Source organism: Saccopteryx bilineata, chromosome 7 (genome assembly GCF_036850765.1).
Source record: "Saccopteryx bilineata isolate mSacBil1 chromosome 7, mSacBil1_pri_phased_curated, whole genome shotgun sequence".
NCBI lineage: Eukaryota > Metazoa > Chordata > Mammalia > Chiroptera > Emballonuridae > Saccopteryx > Saccopteryx bilineata.
The window spans coordinates 58429194-58449047 of NC_089496.1; the positions used below are offsets into that span (position 1 = coordinate 58429194).

Here is a 19854-nt window from a genome sequence, read left to right on the forward strand (position 1 = left end):
GCACACAGTGGCCAGAGGTTACTGCAGGGTCCCCGCAGAGCGGAGGGGCCTGGCCAGCAGCTGGCTTGGTCACTATTAAGCCTAATCCAGAGGGACTTGAAACATTGAAGACACGAACAAAATCCATCGATTCCACACCAGAGGTTTATTGTCTAGCTTGGCCAAGCGGCGGCAACTCCGACAGAAATCTGAGGGAGAGCGCGCCGGCCCTTTGTTCTACTTAGTTTTTATAGTTTTGTAAGTGGGAAGTACAGAAGCAAAAATTGCAATTAGGTGCCTTTTACCACTATTGGTTATAGTCACATGTCCTTTAACATGATAGGACCATGTTCAATTTGCAAGCCATACATCATTTTGGAGAAAACAAAATTTACAAGTCAACACAATGGTAGAAAGATGTCTCTTTACATATTAAAAGGCATTCCTATATTCTCTAATGTTTATCCGCCATTTCTCTGTCCAGTCACACACATTAACCACATGCATTTACATAAGAGAGGTAGTTTCCTGGGGACAAATGGCCGCAAGTGGCTCATTACTATAAGAAAAGGTTTATTTTGGCTTTTCTCTTCCTGCACCTGGCTAGCCATTCACCCCTTTCCCCACAGGTGTGGTGGAATGTCAGGGAATCCATGTTTTCCTTCCCTTTGCATTTATAATACAATGCCAAGGGCCATCCTGGTTTTATGCCAATCACATAGTACAGAGATTATTCTCAAAATTTCTCTGCACACCTTAATTTCTCTGCACACAAATTAATAAAATGTTTTTCAAGCCTTAAAATATTAATTGTGCAGCTTTTGGTACCTTACAACACCTGTGGGTGAAGTGGCTCAGTGGCTCCTCATTCCCCCCTCTGAATGGGAGGATAAGACGCGGTATCTACCAAGGGAGAGGCTGGTAGGTGGGCTGAAGCGTGGGTTGAAGGACCAGGAGGTTGGCGGCCCCTAGCTGGCGTTTGACCAGGGTGGCCACCGTGCATAGAACACAGGGGCCGATCAGGAGCACAGCAAGGAGCACCAGAATGGGACCTGCAAGGGGGGAGAGCAATGTAGTAAACCCAGGACCCAAAGTCCATGTGCTTCTCTGTCCGAACGGCGTTTCTCCAGGCGGTCTCTGAGGAGGTCCAGAGATTGGCGGATGACTCCGGAATGGTTGGCGAAGAAACAGCGTTGCTCCTGGAGAGCTGCACACAGTCCTCCTTGGGCAGGAACAGCAGGTCGAGTCCCCTTCGGTTCTGCAGTGCAACTTCTGCCAGGAAGCCCAAGGATTTCTCGTGAACTCGGACTGAGCTCTCAAGGGTGGCGATGTCCTGGTCAATGAGTTCCTGAAGAGCCCTTGAGTGGATTTTCAGAGTCCAGTTGAGCCCTCCATCTAGCTGTGTCAGCTTGATCAGGAACTGGCTTAATGTGAGCTTGATGAATCCACGTTGTGTGGCCAGCAACCTTTACAGCCGTGGGGGTACTGAGGACCACCGGGAATGGGCCCTTCCACCGAGGCTCAAGGCTCGAAGTGTATACCTGATTCCAGATGTCCCAGGGGTGGAGGAGGCGGGGGCAGACCCCCAGCTGCATGCCCTGGTGCCGCAAAGCCCCCGGCCGACATGGTCAGCTTGAGCGCCTCGCTCTGGCTTGCCATTCACTGCTTGGTGTCCAGGTCCCAGGCAGTCTTTTTCACAGAACTCTTGTTTCCTCACGCATGGCTGTAAAAGTCAGCCAGCCTACGGCCCCCAAAAGGACAGATCTGGGGCATGATGGGACTGTACCACCCCACATCAAAAAGGGTGGGAAAGGCTTAGTCCTAAAACCAAGCCCCAGGCTACAAGGATCCTGCCTGCCCACAGCCCGCCCCCAATGCATTTTAATATTATTTGGGCGACAGGCTTCCATTGTGGGCAGCACCATTTTTAATAAAGTGAGCATAATATATTTTATTTGCCCAACATTCCATTCCTATGCTCACTTTACTATCCACAATCTATACCACCGGCATTCCTGTGTAAGGAAATTAGGCATATTACATAAATTATAACAGCACAAATCATACAGTTTCAACAATTACAAAGGTACACTTCACCAGTCTCTGAGCACTCAGCCCAAAGCACAAAATGTCCTCGGCCTTCTTTCTAGCCATGGGAAAAACTTCCTGGGGGACTGCTTCCAGCAAAGCCATCCCCACCCCCATTAGAGTATTTCATGTCCAAAATCCATAAGTCCATCCAACAAAGGAGTCAGTGCCCACTGTGGTCGTAGTCCAGGAAATCAGTCCACGCACATGAGGTGTCAGCCACCCCCCTCATCCCTGCCATCCTGGCAGGTCTTACACTGTCCCAACGAGCAGCACATGGCAATGGCAGTCAGCATTTCCATCTCTGCTCTAGAGAGCATGATGGCACTCACCCCTATGTCCCCAAATCACAGACCTACCAGGGCCATAGTAGGTGCTCCTTCCAGTTGGCTCTCATTCTATGGAGACTGCGGATAGCAACTCCAGCCCAATTCTCCTCATCCTCCAAAGAGGAACTGAAAACACCAGCTCCCGCTGCAGGAATCAAGCCCCCGGCTACCGCCGCCTTCTGCTCCAGGCACCTTGCAGCCCCAGCTCCGGCCTCAGTTCCGGCTTCCCATCGCTGCTGGCTTTTCACAACATCCAGGGCAAGCTGCAACTCACGAACCTCTGAACTCTCCTCCAGCAGCTGCTCCAGCTCCAGGGTCAGCATCTCTTTCTCCCATGTTTGCTCCAGCTCCTTCCACTGCTGCCTCTGCTGCTCCTCACCCAGCTTCAGGGCACCCTCAGTGGAGTCCGGAGCTCGGGGGATGCCTTCCTCTTGCGCAGGCTAGCGGCTGCGCCCCGGGGGTGGCGGGCAGTAGGGCCCTGGTCTCCAGGGGTGCACTGGGAGCACGGCTCAGACTCACCAGTGCTGTGGGCAGCATGGGGCAGCTGGCGTCCAGGTCGGGCTGGGGCAGCATGTCTGCGCCAGGCACGCCCTCGGGCAGCAGGGCTCCAAGCAAGCGCCAGGCCCCAGAGCCGTGCTTCTTATACTCCAGATACTTGAAGCCGGAGGAGAGACCCTGACCAAAGTCTTTCATTCAGTCCTGATACATCTGCTTAGCCACCCCAGATGCGCTGGAGTACACATTGCCTGAGCCCATGGGGTACTCAGTGAACAGCTTCAACTCCTAGTCCATGCCCGGCTTGAAGACAGCGTCAAAGGCAAAAACGCAGCCCAGTAGCGAGTGGCCTTGGCTGCGGGAGGGGAAGAGAGAGACAGAGAGGAAGGAGAGGGGGAGGGGTGGAGAAGCAGATGGGCGCCTCTCCTGTGTGCCCTGGCCGGGAATCGAACCTGGGACTCCTGCACGCCAGGCTGATGCTCTACCACTGAGCCAACCAGTGGTCCTTCTTTTTTTTTTTTTTTTTTTTTTTTTAATTTTTTTTTTTATTTATTCATTTTAGAAAGGAGAGGGAGAGAGAGAGAGAGAGAGAGAAGGAGGGAGAGAGAGAAAGAGGAGAGACAGAGAGAGAGAAGGGGGAGGAGCTGGAAGCATCAACTCCCATATGTGCCTTGACCAGGCAAGCCCAGGGTTTCGAACCAGCGACCTCAGCATTTCCAGGTCGACGCTTTATCCACTGCGCCACCACAGGTCAGGCCAGTGGTCCTTCTTGAGGCGCACCTCGTAGGGCGTGCAGCCAGCCAGCGTGAGCAGCGTGTCACAGACTGTCTTGGGCTTGTTGGCCCACTCCTCCGTGCGGTTGTGCAGGCTTTCAGTTCCGCCAGGGCCTCAGCGTTAGGTGGCTTCTCCTTCAATTCGTGCTCCTGGTCGGTGCTCGACACCAAGCCAGGCCTTTTGCCACCAGCACCCACGCTCACCCCGGCAACCGACGACGAGGTCGAAGACGACGCCGTGGCAGATACGCCTGCCGCGCCCCCGAGACAAGCTGGGCCCCCGGAGCTCCAGGGGGCGCGGGCGTTGGAGGTCCACTGCCCAGGCCGTGGGGCGGTGGTGGGGGCGGCACCGCAGCTGGGCCGTTAAGCAGCGTCTGCAGCAGCAGGTTGGGGGGCACGGTAAGCTGGGGGCCTCCACCACCCCTAGGGGTTGGGCAGTCCCGTCACCAGCCCTCCGTGCGTCCGCCGCTGAAGATGAGTTGGGGCTCTGGCGGTTCAGCTCCGGGGGTCCCTCCTCCAGTGCCGGCTTGGGGAAACCGTTTGGACCCCCCAGACCATTGGGCAGCCGCGCATGGCTGCTGCTTCCCAGGCTCACCAGGGGGTGTGGGGGGGTGGCGGGTACTCAGCGGCTGCGCTGTTCCATGGCGGCGGTGGCGGCAGCTGCACTCAGGCCAAACAGGGCCGCCAGCACTGCAGGCTTGCTGGAACCATCGACGTGGTTGAGCTGTTGCTGCTGCTGCTGCGCCTCCTTAGCCGACAGGGCCACCGTCTTGTTCCGACTGGCGCCGGTGACCTGGAGGAACGGGATGTCCTAGAAGCAGCCATGCGCCCACTTCAGCTGGCGTGCGGTCTCGATAACGAACTCGATGTGATCAGCGCCCTCGTAGTTTACGCAACCGCAGCATACGGGTTCCAAGAAGTCCCAAATCAGGGCCCAGGGCATATGGAGCAGGTCGCACAGGTAGCAAGACTGTCTTCATTTGTTGAAAGCGATGGCTCCTGTACCCCCTTGGAACGTGATGGAGGCACTCACTTTCTGCAGTAGGTCTCGTCCCATCAGGGGGTAGGGGCAGTTGGGCATTACTGTGAATGAATAAGTGACTAATCCTCGTCTCAGGCCCACCGTCCGGGCTGTGGTCCAGGGATATCTTTCGGCTTTCCCTGTAGCCCCTTACACGGAGACTGTGTTCTTGGAGAGGGGCCCCAGGGTTGTTGTTTTTTTCAGGACAGAGTATTCCGCCCCGTGTTCACAAGGAAGGATACGGGTTTTCCCCCTACTTGGACTGTGACCATGGGCTCAAGGGGGTCTAGCGGAATTGAGTCCGGCCCCGTCAGTCCTCTTCCGCAAACAGAAGGGCTTTGGGTTTTGTCCCTGGCTGCCCGTTCCTTTTCCTTTCAACTTGGGGCAATCCCGCTTGAAGTGGCCGTGCTCGCAGCAGTAGGTACATTGATTTTTTCCTAGGGGCTATTGGCAGCTATGCGGTTTCCCGTGGCTACGCTGCTTTCTGTTGCCCTGCTTTGTTACAATCCCTTGTTCTTGTAGGGCCATCACTAAGGACCCGCTTGTCTCTTTCGCCGCTTTTATTGCTTCAGTGTCCCTATTGTTATACACCCGAGTGGCTATGCTTACTAATTTTTCCCTAGTTTCCCCATAAAATCCCTCTAATTTCTGTAACTTTTTTCTGATGTCTGGGGCCGACTGGGTAACAAATGCTAAGTTAACCGCACGCCTATTGGGTTCCGCATCAGGGTCGATGGGAGTCCAGGTACGGTATGCCTCTAGTAGCCGCTCTAAGAATGCGGCAGGGGATTCCTGTGGTCCCTGCATTACTTCACTTACTTTGGTCAAATTTGTGGGTTTGTGAGCTGCCGCCCGCATCCCAACCAGAAGATAACGGCGGTAAGTTGAGCGCATCCCTACCGCCTCCGTCGTTGGGGTCCCAGTTAGGTCTCTCAGTGGGGAGTGCCGTTTCTAGGGCTGCCTGCCCCACCGGGGTGTCTGGGGCTTCCTGGCATGCCAGGAAAGCGCATCTTGCTTCGGCACGGGTACGTTCCCGCTGCTCCGTTGTGAACAGAACCTGCAACAACCCAAATGTGGGCCATTCATGTTCGCACAATGTGCAAAGGCAGCCCTTGGAGAATTTCTCCCCGTACACATCCTCCTGTGGAACATAAGCCAGTTTAAAATGAGAAGTCATACATTCAAGGGGGGACTGCGGACCTTTGCTGCTTCTGCCACCCATGTCTGGCTGTGAGGAGAATAGGACCAAGACGAATGCAGTGACAAAAACAGATAGACAAACAGCAAACACAGATAGACAAACAGGTGCCACTCTTCCCTTGAGCTTGGAATATCTAAACTCAAACGAGGTTCCCTAAAAGTGGGATGCCTTCCCGAACCTCCTAACCTCATGTCCGAGGGGAGATGGCCACCGGCCCCTTCCCGGCTCATCAACCAGGGTTCACGTGGCAATCAAACGGTCGCGACCTTGTTCTACTTACCCAGGGTTGAACAAGAAAGCTCCGGTGTGCAGACCAATGGCGGTCCCTCAATCCCAGACAAGCCCCCAAATGTTAAGCCTAATCCGGAGGGACCCGAAACATTGAAGACGTGAACAAAGGCCGTCGATTACACACCAAAGCTTTATTGTCTAGCTTGGCCAAGCGGCAGCAACTCCTGACAGAAATCTGACGGAGAGCGCGCTGGCCTTTTGTTCTACTTAGTTTTTATAGTTTTGTAAATGGGAAGTACAGAAGCAAAAATTGTAATTAGGAGCCCCTTACCACTACTGGTTATAGTCATGTCCTTTAACATGATAGGACCATGTTCAATTTGCAAGCCATACATCATTTTGGAGAAAACAAAATTTACAAGTCAACACAATGGTAGAAAGATGTCTCTTTACATATTAAAAGGCATTCCTATATTCTCTAATGTTTATCCGCCATCTCTCTGTCCAGAGTCACACACATTAACCATAGGCATTCCCATAGGAGAGGCAGTTTCATGGGGACAAATGGCCGCAAATGGCTCATTACTATAAGAAAAGGTTTATTTTGGCTTTTCTCTTCCTGCACCTGGCTAGCCATTCACCCCTTTCCCCACAGGTGTGGTGGAATGTCAGGGAATCCATGTTTTCCTTCCCTTTGCATTTACAATACAATGCCAAGGGCCATCCTGGTTTTATGCCAATCACACAGTACAGAGATTATTCTCAAAATTTCTCTGCACACCTTAACCCAAATTAATAAAATGTTTTTCAAGCCTCTTAAAATATTAATATTAATTCTGCAGCTTTTGGTACTTTACAACACCTGTGGCTGAAGTGGTGCAGTGGCTCCTCAGTCACTAAGGGTCATAAATGGGCTCTTGCTCACACTTGGCCTCCTGTAGGTCTGCTGAGTCTCCACCGCACAGAAACGACTTGGCCATTTTGAGGGTCACTCAGACACCTCCCTTTTCCCGCAGTCCCTTCCCCCGGCACACACAGTACGGCAGAACAATACCTCACGCCCACTGTGAGCTTGCCCCGAATTTCTGGGTGGGAAATGCCAGTGAGGAAGGGACATTACCCGGTGACTCACCCAACCCCGGCCATGCCACTGTTTGGGAGCCCGAGGACAGTGGAGGACAGCTGCTCAACACCCTCGTGGCCCGGCTGTCCACGCATTTCCCTCAACATGTTTCCATACCCCGCTCTCAGAACATGGACGCAGCCACCACTTAGAGCACTCCAAAATGCTTCTCTGAACATGCATGAGTCACCTGCTCCACACTCCCGACAGGCTCAGGGCAGCCTGCACGGGCGCCTTGCAGACCCAGAGACTCAGTTCCTGGCGGGCAGCCATGACCCAGCCACTACGTCTCCTGACAGTGGTCAGTCTTTACCTCACTCAGCCTGTCTGTTGTCCCTCTGCATCCACAGTGACACACCTCTGGGCCGTCAGGGTCATTTCCTTCCTGCAGATCCCCAGAGCAGGTGGAATGGCCGATGTTAACTACCCTGAACCACCCACGTCTCCTCCCCCTTTGCTCCCTCCTGCCTCCCTAATCCACCCCCAGGAGATTTCCTGTAACTCTTCCATCCCTCCCTCTGGTTCCAAAGTAAAAAATAAGCTGCAAAATCGCCTTTCTCGTGGGCATTTTCTCAATCCGCTGCAATTTTGCTTTCCGGCAACTGTTGTCAGTTTGGTGCAAATAAACTCATAAACTTTTAACAACAAAAAGAAGTCACCCACTCCAGCCTCTTCTCCCACCCACAGACCTGGACGCTGCTACCTGTTTCTACTTGGCCTTTCTGGTGGTTAGCATCCAAATGGTTCCAAACAGCATAATTATGTCTCTAACTTGATATTGAACTTCGGCACGACCTTTCATAGCCTCCTTGCTATGAAACACAAAGCCTTTAGCTCACTGACACTACATTCTCCCCTAAATTCTGACAGTTTTATTTATTTTTAGTGTTTCTGTGGATGACCTCTGTAGCTGTCAGTCTCACACCTAAACCTCATTTATGTTCTATTATTTTCAGACAACCTATCCGTTTCTGTCAACTATACTGTGAGAACATTGATACTGTCAGAGTTGATAGTTTTACACACACAGTTCTTTCATATTCTGTCCATGTGTTGATTCTAAAGGCCAATAAGCCCTGTGCGTTCATGATGACTTTGTAAATATTGATCCCCCAAAGACAGTCAGTGTATTAGGATTTTATTTCCTTCTCTGTGGGTCCAGTGTCATTACCTACAAGCCACATGAAAGGTCAACAGATAAGTTCATGTCACGTCTTTGTCTCCTTCCATTCTGACAGACATGGGTTTCCTTCCCAGCTTTTTGTTTTCTTGGGGATTTTTAATGGCTTTACCTTTTCTATGCTAATAAAGGAGACATGCCCTTTGCAAGGTCCTCCTAGCTGCCGAGCCTCTTCACCGCACTGTTCTCGAAGCCTCAGCTGGAGTGTATCTTACAGCAACGGGACGCGCTCTGAGAGACCTCTTCTGAGCACAGGCAAGGGGAGACTGTCTGGCTCACATGCGGCACAGTGTTCTAGGTATAGAATGCTGGGTTTAAGTGACAGCTCCCAGATTTCTTTCTTCTTGTACCCAGCGCTCCTGATGAGACGTCCAGGCTAGTCTTATTTTTATTCTGTTGAGGGAAACTTCTCCTTTTCTCCTAGAAGCTGTATTTTGGGGTTCTCTCATGGAGTTGCAAGAAAGCATTCTGGAGACCCCCCCAGGGAGGGTAGGGTGTTGTGTTAACATTTCCTCAGGTTGAAATCAGCGGTGGCACCCAGGTTCCCATTGTCTCTCCTCTGTCCATCCTACCATGGACAAAGGCCAACCTTGTGTTCATTAGACCCTGAACAAAGGCCAGGCCCACAGATCCTGTGTCACTGGTCAGTCCTGCTCGGTCCCTGCCCTCCCCCAGCAAGCACAGTCTGTGTCGCCAGCTGCTCTGGGGGTGCTGGCTGTGCCCAGGCCTGTGCTGGCACCCCGCCTGGTCTCCCCAGGCTCTAGGCAGCTGCCAGGGCCACACGGCTGCTGGGGGGAGAGAGAGACAGAGAGAGCACCTCTGTTAGACTGGTGGTTATATTACATGGGGCTAGGGAAGGACCAGGTGCCCTTCCAAATGTAACAACCAACTTCTCCATCTTCTGTGGGCTTGCACTGGGCCCTCTCACTGACCAGTCCCCTTCTAGATCTTGCAGGGTTCTGTGTCCCTAGCTAATTCAGGCCTTCCCTAGGCTGTGGGACAGGCTTTGTGGCCACCACCTGGCTCCTGCTGCTCAGGCCACATGGTGAGTCTTCACGTCTCCTGCACACGCCCAGCAGAGGACTCTGTCCTGCTGTTCACTCTCTACTCCTCCCTCGGAGTGACCAGCAGCCATCTTTCCTGCCTACTTCCTGCCCTCTTCAGGGACGAGGTCCTGGGGGGGGAATGCAGGGCTCCCTGGGACGGTGTGAGGCCGGAGGGTCCTGATGAAGCAGGGTTTGTCACATCTGGCTCCCCCTGCTCCCTTTATTGGTAGCTAGTGACTGGCGCTGACGTGCTGACGAATCCTGAGTCTGTCCCAAGGCACAAGTCCTACTTGGAAGGTGGCCACTTCATCTGGAGATAAATGTTTCTCTTTGGTTCTGGGAAACTTTCTTCAACCGTACCTTTCTTTTTTCGATTTGACCCTCATTGTACCTTTACATGGTGCAAAGAATTAAACAGCTCTACAGTCACTGCGTGCGACGTTGTTTGCCTTCTGCTATTGGCCTCTGTATCTCTAAGTGGCAGGCTCAAATTCCTAGTTACTAATTTTTTTTGTTTGTTTTAAATATAACATTTCAGGCAATGGATGGTAAGGCTCCAGCTCTCTCACTGACTCCACAACCTGAAACATGTTTCTTTTCCTTCCCATGCTTCTAAGAGAACAGTACCATAATTTTGGGACAAATCGATAGTTCGCATTTATACTATCATGGCTATGTCAATATTATTTGTACCCACGTAACACACAACAGATTTCCTTCCTTTCTTACAAGCTTTTTATTTTCACTGGAGTCAATGTTTATTCCCATTTGTTTACTTTTTTTTATGTATCTATCCCAGATACATCCTCACATTCTTCAACAGAAGAGAAAACCTCTATGAGTTGTTAGGTTTTTTTGAGACAGGGCAGGTCTGAGAAGGCCCAATGGTCTTCCCTCTGTCCTGACAGCATGGCGGGAGTTCACTGCCGAACCTGCAACACAAGTCGGAGATCACAATGTTATTTTTCCAAAATGAGATGTGGGGGGGAGGCAGACAGACTCCCGCATGCGCCCAACTGGGATCCACCCGGCATGCCCACCAGGAGGCGATACTCTGTCCATCTGGAGTGTTGCTCTGTTGCAACCAGAGCCATTCTAGCACCTGAGGCAGAGGCCATGGAGCGTTGGCTACAGGAGGGGAAGAGAGAGACAGAGAGGAAGGAGAGGGGGAGGGGTGGAGAAACAGATGGGCGCTTCTCCTGTGTGCCCTGACCGAGAATCAAGCCCAGGACTTCCATATGCCGGGCCGATGCTCTACCACTGAGCCAACTGGCCAGGGCCTCACAATGGACTTTTGAAGGCACTGCCCCATGGTCACTTAGCATTCAGCACTGCTGCTGAGACGTCTCCCGTGGGCCCCATGCTAGGCTTCTCTGGGTGACCTGGTCTTTCTCTGGGGGCTTTAGTGTCTTCTCTTGGTCCCTGTGCTTTGAAACCTTTCACTGGTTTTGTGTGGCTGTTTTCACCCGTTGGGCTGGGCACCTGGAGAACCTCTCAGTCTAGACATCTGGGTCCTTGGTGTCCGGGAAATCTTCCTGAACTGTCTCTGGGGAGACTGCTACCCTGCGTGTCCCGTCTCCTCCATTCTCCTCCATTCCCCACGTTCTCTGAGTTCAGCTGGCCTGCTGCCTGTTTTCTACATGGCTCACAGAGTAGCTTCTGTTTTCTGTTCCTTTGTCAGAATTGTCCTATAGGGAGATTTCCTCAACTACTTCTCTGGGTTTCTACCTCATTATTCATTTCTGCTTCTTTAAGTTCCAAATAGTTTTTGTTTTCTACATTTTCCTTTCTCTTACCAGCCTAATTGGAATATAATTAATATGTAACTGCCCACATTTAAAGTGTACAATTTGATGTTCCGACATAGGTGTATACTCACAAAACCTCCGCCACCACAACCAGTATAATACGCGTACATGTCACAGGGCGGGGTCCTCGCTGGTCTGCTTCCATCCTGGGGGCGGCCCTGGGGACCTCCCTGGTCAGTTGTGCTCAGGAGGCAGCTTCTGGTTTTTCTGTCTGTCAGTTGGCTTGGAGGTGAGTGTCTGAGCGTTGGTCTCTCCCTGTGACATCAGGATGAGTTTGAGGAAGCAGCTCAGTCAGCAAACCTTTCGTGAAGCACCCTGCTTCGTGCCCTCCTCACGCTCCCTGTTCTGTTGGGGGCTGGCCCGGCTGTGGCCACTGCTCTTGTCCTCTGCGAGCTCACGGACTGCCCCATCGCTACCCGGGCCCTGGCTCTCAGTGCCATCCTGCTGTCTTGTTTGCCTGTAACCCCTTCCCCAACCCCCCTTCCTGCTTTGGGAGACCTTTTCATTTTGTACCTCTTTATTGGGATTTGGGAGGAAAAAGAAAAATTCATTTGCAAAATCCACCACCTTAAACCAGAAGTCTGTTTTTATGAGCCCTTAAGTTTTATGAGCCCTTAAGCTTCTGCAGAATAAACACGTAATTGGTTTTTTCTTAACTTACAGAAACGTCTAAGCAGGAGTTGAAGCGCCTTTCAAGTTCTTGAGCCGGCTGGTGCCGTGTGTCTGTGTCACACGGACTCCTGGCTCTGCTGTGTGGGGACATGGTCCCTGGGAGGGCTCCATGCAATGCCAAGTTCACTGCCCCAAGGCTGTGACTCCAAACAGGATGCTGAATCATTGCAGTGTGGACCCAATAGGGGCCCAAGGCTACATCTTGGACTGACACTGAGTTGGAGCCTGAGACCTTGGTTCTTGGCGACCCTGCCCTGTGAATGACACATGACCCGCGCCCCCATGCTGGGACGGACGCAGCAGGACCTGGCCGAGGGACCTGCTGCTCGGAGGCTCGGCTGCGGTTTTGTGGATAGCAGAGCGTCCTCACAGGTGATGGGTCACACACTTCCTACTGGAGAGAGACAGCCGCCCTGCTGCCCAGAGAAAGCCCGCCCCCAGCCCCGTCAGCCAGGAGAGATGCAGACGCCCGCGCTGTGTCTCCCACGCTCCCACCTGCTCTCACAGTGTGTCTGGGTAACTAAGAAACTGAGACCCAACTGTAAACTAACCCTGTTCCCTGAGCAACGCTGGACCTCCCCAGGTGTGGGGGGAGGGGCGGCAGGCTCAGAATGGGCTCCTGATGTGGCATTTAGGTGTCCCGGTCCCCACACTGAAACGTGAGTCCCAGTGTGAAGTGACCTGTCGAGGAGAATGCCCCACACGCCACCCCTCAGCTGTCTGTCCTCCACGGCTACAGGAGGGCTTTAAAGACATACCGTTTACATGGGAACAGCAACATCCTGCTAAGCCCTGGACGTAGTAACCGGCCAGAAGCACGGCTGGGTGGCGCGAGAGGAAACCAGCTTCTGTACACAGAGCCCTAACATAACAAACGAGCAGGAGCATTTCCTGACACTTCACGCTAAGCAAATATCCACGGCCTTGCCTCTGCCGAGTTCAAAATATTTCTACTAGGCCAAGTGCAAGACCTTGTTAGCATGAATACTGAGTTCATCCTCCTGGCCTAGGCCCAGGCTCCGGCTCTAGAGGGTCTGATGTTGACCATGGTAGTGACCATGGTTCTAATGCTCTTCATGTAAATGTTGCAGAACTGTGCACGGACACAAACATCCTTGGCTTGCTGGAATCCTGCCCAGCGCCCTGGGCCCAGCAACCCCCCAGAGAACCATCCAAATGGGAGTCCAGACACCTGGGTCCCCACGGGTCCCACCCGTAACCCTCACACAGGGGCTGGGAGCAGGGGGATCCGAGGACGGCGCTCAAGGCAGATAAAACAGATGGATGAGATCGTGGTCTCTGCGCTCACCAAAGCACGGGGTGAATCTGGTGTCCCCTTTACTTAGAGCAAGAGAGACACTTAGACACCGAGAGACACTCAGACACCGAGAGACACTCAGACACCGAGAGACACTCAGACACCGAGAGACACTCAGACACTGAGAGACACTCAGACACTGAGAGACACTGAGAGACAAGGACAGACCACGTGTCAGCTTCAGGCGTACAGCGTCAGGATTCGGTACTTGGACGTATCGCAGAATGGTCACCACCAGTCTGCTTCCGATCCATCAGCACACACGGTTACGCTGTTTTCTCGTGGTGAGTAAGTACTGTCCGCGCTCTGCGACATTCAGCTCTACAACACAGGACGGCGAAGCACACTCACCACATTGTACATCGCTTCCTGTGACACAGTGGCCAGGACCCAGAAGCCTGAGGACACTGTCCCGGGGAGAGGGAGCTCGGGCTGGGGTGAGGCTCCCGCACCGTCAGTGACGTGGCTGCCGGGGTGTCCAGTCAGCAGTGGCTTGTGCAGCGAGGCATTTTGTTACTTCATGGAAAACAGCAAGAGAGTTCGGGAGGCGGGCCATCCCCAGGGATGCTCAGGGCTCAGCGGGCCACTGAGGGCCTCTCTCCACCCTCCCTCAGCCTCCCACCTGGGCTGCCAGGGCCACTCACCCCCATTCACATCCCGTAAGATGTGGTCCCGAAAGGCTACTCAGCTTCCTCGGGGAGAGGCTGGGAAGAGAGGGCGTGGCTGCTTTTAGTGACCACTCTCCTCAAAGCCTGGGGCACAGGGACGTTTAGTCTGTCACATATCTGAGCACTCCTGTGTGCCACCTCAGTGCCTCCAGAAACCAGCATGGACCTGGCACATGTCATTGCCACATGGTGTCCGGGCACCGTGCATCACAGCTGGCGTCTGAGCAAGTGTCCCACCACGTGCAGGTAGGGCCTGTGCTCCTCTCCATCTAGAAGGGAGGACGTGAGATGCTGAGGCCCACGCTGGACCCACGCCCCCATACCACTGTGAACTGAGCTATGCAGCAGAGCCCCTGACCACGGTTCTGGTCACCTGTGGTCAGCCGCGGCCCAAAAATATTAAATGGAGAACTGCAGACATAAACAATGCATTAAGGCCTGACCTGTGGTGGCACAGTAGATAAAGCATCGACCTAGAACGCTGAGGTCGCTGTCAAAACCCTGAGCCTGGCTGGTCAAGGCACATATGGGAGTTGATGCTTCCTGCTCCTCCCTTCTCTCTCTCTCTTCTCTAAAATGAATCAAGTCTTTAAAAAAACAATGCATTAAGTGTTAAACCGTACACGGTTATGAGCAGAATGATGGTCTCTCGTGCTATCCAGACCCATCCTGCCCAGAATGTGACTCATCACACCATGGACAGTCCTGCCTGTCGTCCCTTACTAACCATCTGGGCTATCAGGTCACTGTCCCAGCATCACTTGATTGTCCTTAATAAGGACCCCAAACAGCAAGAGCAGTGGGGGTGCCAGAGAGAGGCCGTGAGTGCTTCCTCCCGGTGGAAAGGGGAGGCTCACGGCTGAGTGAATAGACATCTTGTGCTGAGGTTGCTAAGAACTACGGTGAGCGTGCGTCTTCTGTCTGTGAACTTGTGAAGGACAAAACTTCGTGCTAGAGAGAGAGAATGAGAGGAAGGGGGGCGAGGCAGGGCGCGGGGGAGGGGAGAAGTGGAGAAAGGACGGTCTCTCACGCTCAGTGACTGCTCAGTGACTGGAGCGGCAGTCACAGGACCATCTGAACCAGGCGCTTGGGGACAGAATGGCAATTGCTTAAATATTTAAAGCAGCCGCCCTGAGCAGGCTGTGGAGGCCCCTTTTTGTTAATATTTAACACTGGGAAAACAACTGTTTACAGGATGTTAGCAAACACCCGGATTGCTCAGAGCTGGGGCTGCAGGGGACAAGCAGCTGCTGCTGTTTCCAGGTCAGAGCAGCGCTGGACCCCGAGGCCACAGGGTGGGGAGGCCACAGGCCTCCCTGGGGTCTGGTGAAAGCTATAAACAGGGATCATGGGGTTGGCAGCCCTGCTCCAGAACCGTGTTTTGCAGGAAACCCAGCCCTGCAGCTGGCCCTGGGAGGTGGCTCCGGCCTGGTCAGCCAGGCCTTCCCTAAGGCAGCTGCCCTGCAGCCCCCAGAGCTATCCTTCCGTCCCTGCACGCCCCAGGGGGACACCCCGACAGCTGGGAGCAGGTGCCCCTGAGGGAGTGGTCTGACTTGTGGGAAGAGTCATGCTTGGGCCTCCAGGGACACCAGGACAGACCATCCCCAGAGGTGATGAGCCAGCCTGTTTCCAGGGACAGCAGGATGAGAGTCGTTCGTGACAGCTCCCCTCTGCCGTGCTCTAGGCCTCGGTGACCCTGGGTGTCAGCTGCCGCCGGGTCAGCACACATCAGGCCAGCAATGAAGGATGGGCGCCCACTTGACCCTCCCCGCCTGTCCTGCCACTCAGCTGCCCCCAGCCCACACGGTCACTGCTGAGTTCAACTGGACATGGATTTCTAGTCCCGGACCAGAGTGCTGCCACCTTGGCTGCGGGCACTGGTCCCCAAGGTGCCACAGTACAGACCACACGTGACTCCGTGTTCTCGGCCAGGACACTGACTGTGAAGTTGCCCAACCACGGACCCGAAACCCTGGGCTCTCCTGTCACGCCAACATCCATTCTGCCCAGATGAGAGCTGACCTTGACACACTGGCCACTCTTCCTTTACCGTGAAGGGCCCCAGGCCAAGCAGGGTCCCAGTGAGAACCCCGCACAAGAATGGGCGCGGTACACGCACCCTGTGAAATAGCATTTAGTCCATCGGGGCCGATGCTCATCGGGGTGGAAGTTGGGTCCTGGGTTTCACAGCAGGAGTGCGTTTTCTCTCCTGAGAACGGGCAGCATGAGGCCAACCAAGGACCTGCAGCCTTTCCTGGGCGCTCAGCACGGCCCTGAAAACGAGACCGGACGTGCACTTGGAGGTGATAAGAAACCCTCAGACATGATGCTCAGCCATTGTCTGCCCAGCAGCAAGGCCCACGGGGTCCAGAGACATCCATGGAAATGGAGCGGCCCCCCAATCACTGTGCACAGTTGTTTGTTTTCTGTTTGTCCAGCATCTAATGAGCTTCTCCCTCTGGGGAACCCTCCCTGCTGGTAGGAGGTGAGGCCTGGCAAGGCCAGACTGTGTCTCGCTGACCCCGGGGAGATGGACAGGGCTCAGCGGTCAGAGGCCCCGCAGGAGTGAGGGCGCTTTCCTGCATCACTGGGGCCACAGCTGCATTGGGCACCAGAGTGCCCAGCACCAACTGCATTCCCACCGCACGTCCTGGGGGAAACCTGGGCTGGCAGCTCCCAGGAGCCGTGGTCCTCAGGCTCAGCGGCATGGTCAGCAGAGGACGACCCGGTCGTACAGAGAGGGTAGGTCAGCCCCGAAGCTCGAGGCCCTGTGCTGGCAGAGGTGAAGCCCCGTCACCCAGCAGGGTCAAGGTTTAAAGTACAAACCCAGCCAAAAAAAAAAGAAGAAAATCTTAATTTTTGCAACAGCATGGATGGACCTGTAGAGTATTACGCTAATTGAAGTAAACCTGTCAGAGAAAGACAAGGGCCCTATGATGTCACTCACATGTGGAATCTAACGAACAAGATAGACTGAGGAACAAAACAGAAACAGAAGCAGGGTCACAGGGAGCAGACGAACAGCTGTCAGAGGCGAGAGGGTCATGGGACTGGGTGACAGAAGAGGGAACTAGACACAGACAACAGTGCGCTGATGGCAGAAGGGAGGGGGAGAGGGGGTGAGGACAGACAGAGATGTTGCTGGGTGCAGGGAGCGTGATGCCGTGTGCAGAAGGTGTTATGTGAGTTGCACACTTGAAACCTGTGTGCTTTTGCAAACCATGCCATCCCAACAAATTCAATTAATAAAAAAATAACAGCCTGACCAGGTGGTGGCACAGTGGATAGAGCATCAGACTAGGATGTAGAGGACCCAGGTTCGAAGCCCTAAAGGTCACTGGCTTGAGCATGGGATCATAGACATGAGCCCAAGGTCGCTGGCTTGAGCAAGAAGTCACATGTTCTCCGGTAGCCCCCTAGTCAAGGCACATATGAGAAAGCAATCAATGAACTAAAGAGCCACAACGAAGAATTGATGCTTCTCATCTCTCTCCCTTCCTGCCTATCTGTCCCTATCTGTCCCTTTCTCTTTCTCCCTGTCTCTGTCACGAGAAAATAAATAAGTAACAATAAAATAAAAACCAAATTCAGTCCTTGGAAAATGGAGAAAGCACCGACCCTCATGCTCCTGAGCTTGGGGTGAGGTGAGCCCCACCAGGCTTGGGGCTCCTGAATGGAAAAAGTCGTCCTTCCAGGTCAGGAGGCATGCCCCTGTATGTCCACCTGGCCTCCTCGCTAAGTGGAAGCACACTGAACACCTACTGTGTGCGAGGCCAGCGGGTCCCCAGGCAGCGGAAGGAGGCTGCGCTGTCCATGATCCCACAATGAGCAGGGGTGACTGCAGTCAGTGAGGCTGGGATGAGCCCGGGGGCAGCTGGGGTTTGGCTGCAGGCGGAGGAGGAGAGCCCAGCCGTGATGGTGCCACGGGGACTGGAGTGCGGAGGGCTGGGCTGCTGGTCTCCACCTCAGAGAGACAGAGCAAAAGTGGGGTACAGACAACAACTCTGCCCTCTGCCCTCTACAGGGCAGCTGTGCCCACCCCTCAGCACCTGTCACCTCCTCATGCTTCCCGTACACCCTGGTACCTGCCCAGGGCTCTCAGCTCTGTCTCTTCCTCCTGAGGGTCCCAAAGGTTGACGTGGGGGTGAAGGCAGCCTCCGCTTGTCCCCTACTTGTCCATCCGGCACCCCCACCAGGGTCAACTGCATTGCAAGCCGCCAGTGACCCACACAAGAGTGGTGGGCACACCAGTGAACAAAGCTGTGACGGATGCCCAGGAGGCCACGGTCAGCAGCCACGCGCACCTCCCCTGGGCCCGCCATCTCCCGGGACCACACTCTCCCCTCAGTCCTGGTCACCGGGCCGGACAAAGTCACTTAAACGTAAACTACATTTCACAATCACCAATGAAAAGGGGGGCTTAACTGGAACATTCTTTAAAAACAAAACAACTGTGAAAATGTATAAAGAGCCATTTATGAAAAGTTCACTTTGCCCTGTATTTTTAAAAAATTGCCTATCTGCATCCATCTGTGAGCTACTCAGAATGAAAGATGGAGGAACCTATGATTGATTAACTAGCTTTGGCATAATTTTACAAGCATGCAAGACTAACAGCTAATAGTCCTGTGGCATTGACTGTGTTCAGGCCCTGCTCTGAGCACCAGACATGGATAGACAGACACACAGACAGCGGTATGGATGCGGCTGTGTGTCTGCCTACAGCCGTGATGGCGAACCTATGACATGCGTGTCAGCACTGACACATGTAGCCATTTTCCATGACACATGGCCGCATGCCAAGAAGGACGTTTCATCCTCGGCTCCTGCACAGCCAGGTGCGGTAGCCGAGGATAAAACATTTGCTGTAGTGTAGACACACTGTGCCGGAGGTCTGTAGGCCAAAACAACGTAACTCCTGCACAGAGCGGCTAGTTCTGGGACTTCCGGTTAGGCCGTTAGGGGATCTGTGACCTCGCTTCTGGCTGGCGGAGCAGGGAGCCGCGGAATGCCATGGGGGACGCACCTCTGGGGGCCCTGTGATCGCCATTACCAGCAACCACATAACCACAGCAGTCATCATCCAATTCTACTGTTCTGGGGTGTCGTGGATTTCTAATTGACCATCATTACTGAGATAAGTGAGGGAGAGGCTGGAAGAGGCGAGGGCCTGTGCTATGGGTGCCATTTCCTGCCATTAGAAATAGCGGCAGCCATCTTAATTTACATAAGATGCAACTTGCAGAATTTCAAGATAGCATCTGGGCTCAGGTGTTTTGTCGACTTGAGGTCAAAGCTTGAGAATCTGGAAAGGTGCCAATTGGAGAATCAAGAGGAGTGCCACTATGAACAGGAAACTTGGAGTGCCTGGAACCGATTACCAGACACTTTTAGCGCCCTGAAAAATATAGCAATGGCGTTACTCACTATTTTTCCCTCTACGTACTTTTGTGAGACCTTATTCTCAGCGTTAAATAATATCAAAACCAACAAAAGACACAGATTGACAGATGAAGTTAGTAGTGCTTGCTTGGGCTGGCCGCAGCAGGCACACAGGAGCCACACTCACGGCCCTGGGCTGTGCAGCTGGGATGGGAGCCTAAATGGCAAAAATTTTAGATTCGACCATAAATGGCAAAAATTTTAGATTCGAGGCTTAGCAAAAGGCTAAGTTCTCCCCCCTCCATCTCCATATTTGGCTATGATGCTGAGTATTTGCACCCACTCTTCTTGCTTCCTTGGGTTGCTGGAAGCAATATACATGCCCTTCCTCTAACTCTTTGTTTATTTCAGATGTTGGTAGATTTCACTAATGTATCCTGTTTTTGCCTTGGGAGAGTTCCTGTCTTAGCTTTGGATGTGCAACTTTGTAGCAAGATCCTTGGTTTGCATATGGCTATATAATAAAACAAACTGGGGCTA

At 53.4% G+C, this 19854-nt stretch overlaps 1 protein-coding gene and 1 pseudogene across 2 annotated transcripts in view; both read right to left on the reverse strand.

Moving 5' to 3' along the window:
- Nucleotides 1-207: 207 nt before the first annotated feature.
- Nucleotides 208-7335, reverse strand: LOC136311150 (probable E3 ubiquitin-protein ligase IRF2BPL; annotated as a pseudogene).
- A 2874-nt stretch (nt 7336-10209) lies between these two features.
- The window catches only part of TM2D3 (TM2 domain containing 3), a 44274-nt gene continuing 34629 nt past the window's right edge, over nt 10210-19854 (reverse strand). Inside the window, exons 6-7 of one of the 2 annotated variants that reach the window (XM_066239492.1) lie at nt 11383-11529; nt 10210-10398 (exon numbers count right to left, since the gene is read on the reverse strand). In XM_066239492.1, the coding sequence (XP_066095589.1) occupies nt 10302-10398; nt 11383-11529 (244 nt within the window). In that variant the 3' untranslated portion in view covers nt 10210-10301. Of the gene's footprint in view, nt 10399-11345; nt 11530-19854 lie in introns of both variants that reach the window. The other variant, XM_066239493.1, reaches the window with a different exon arrangement.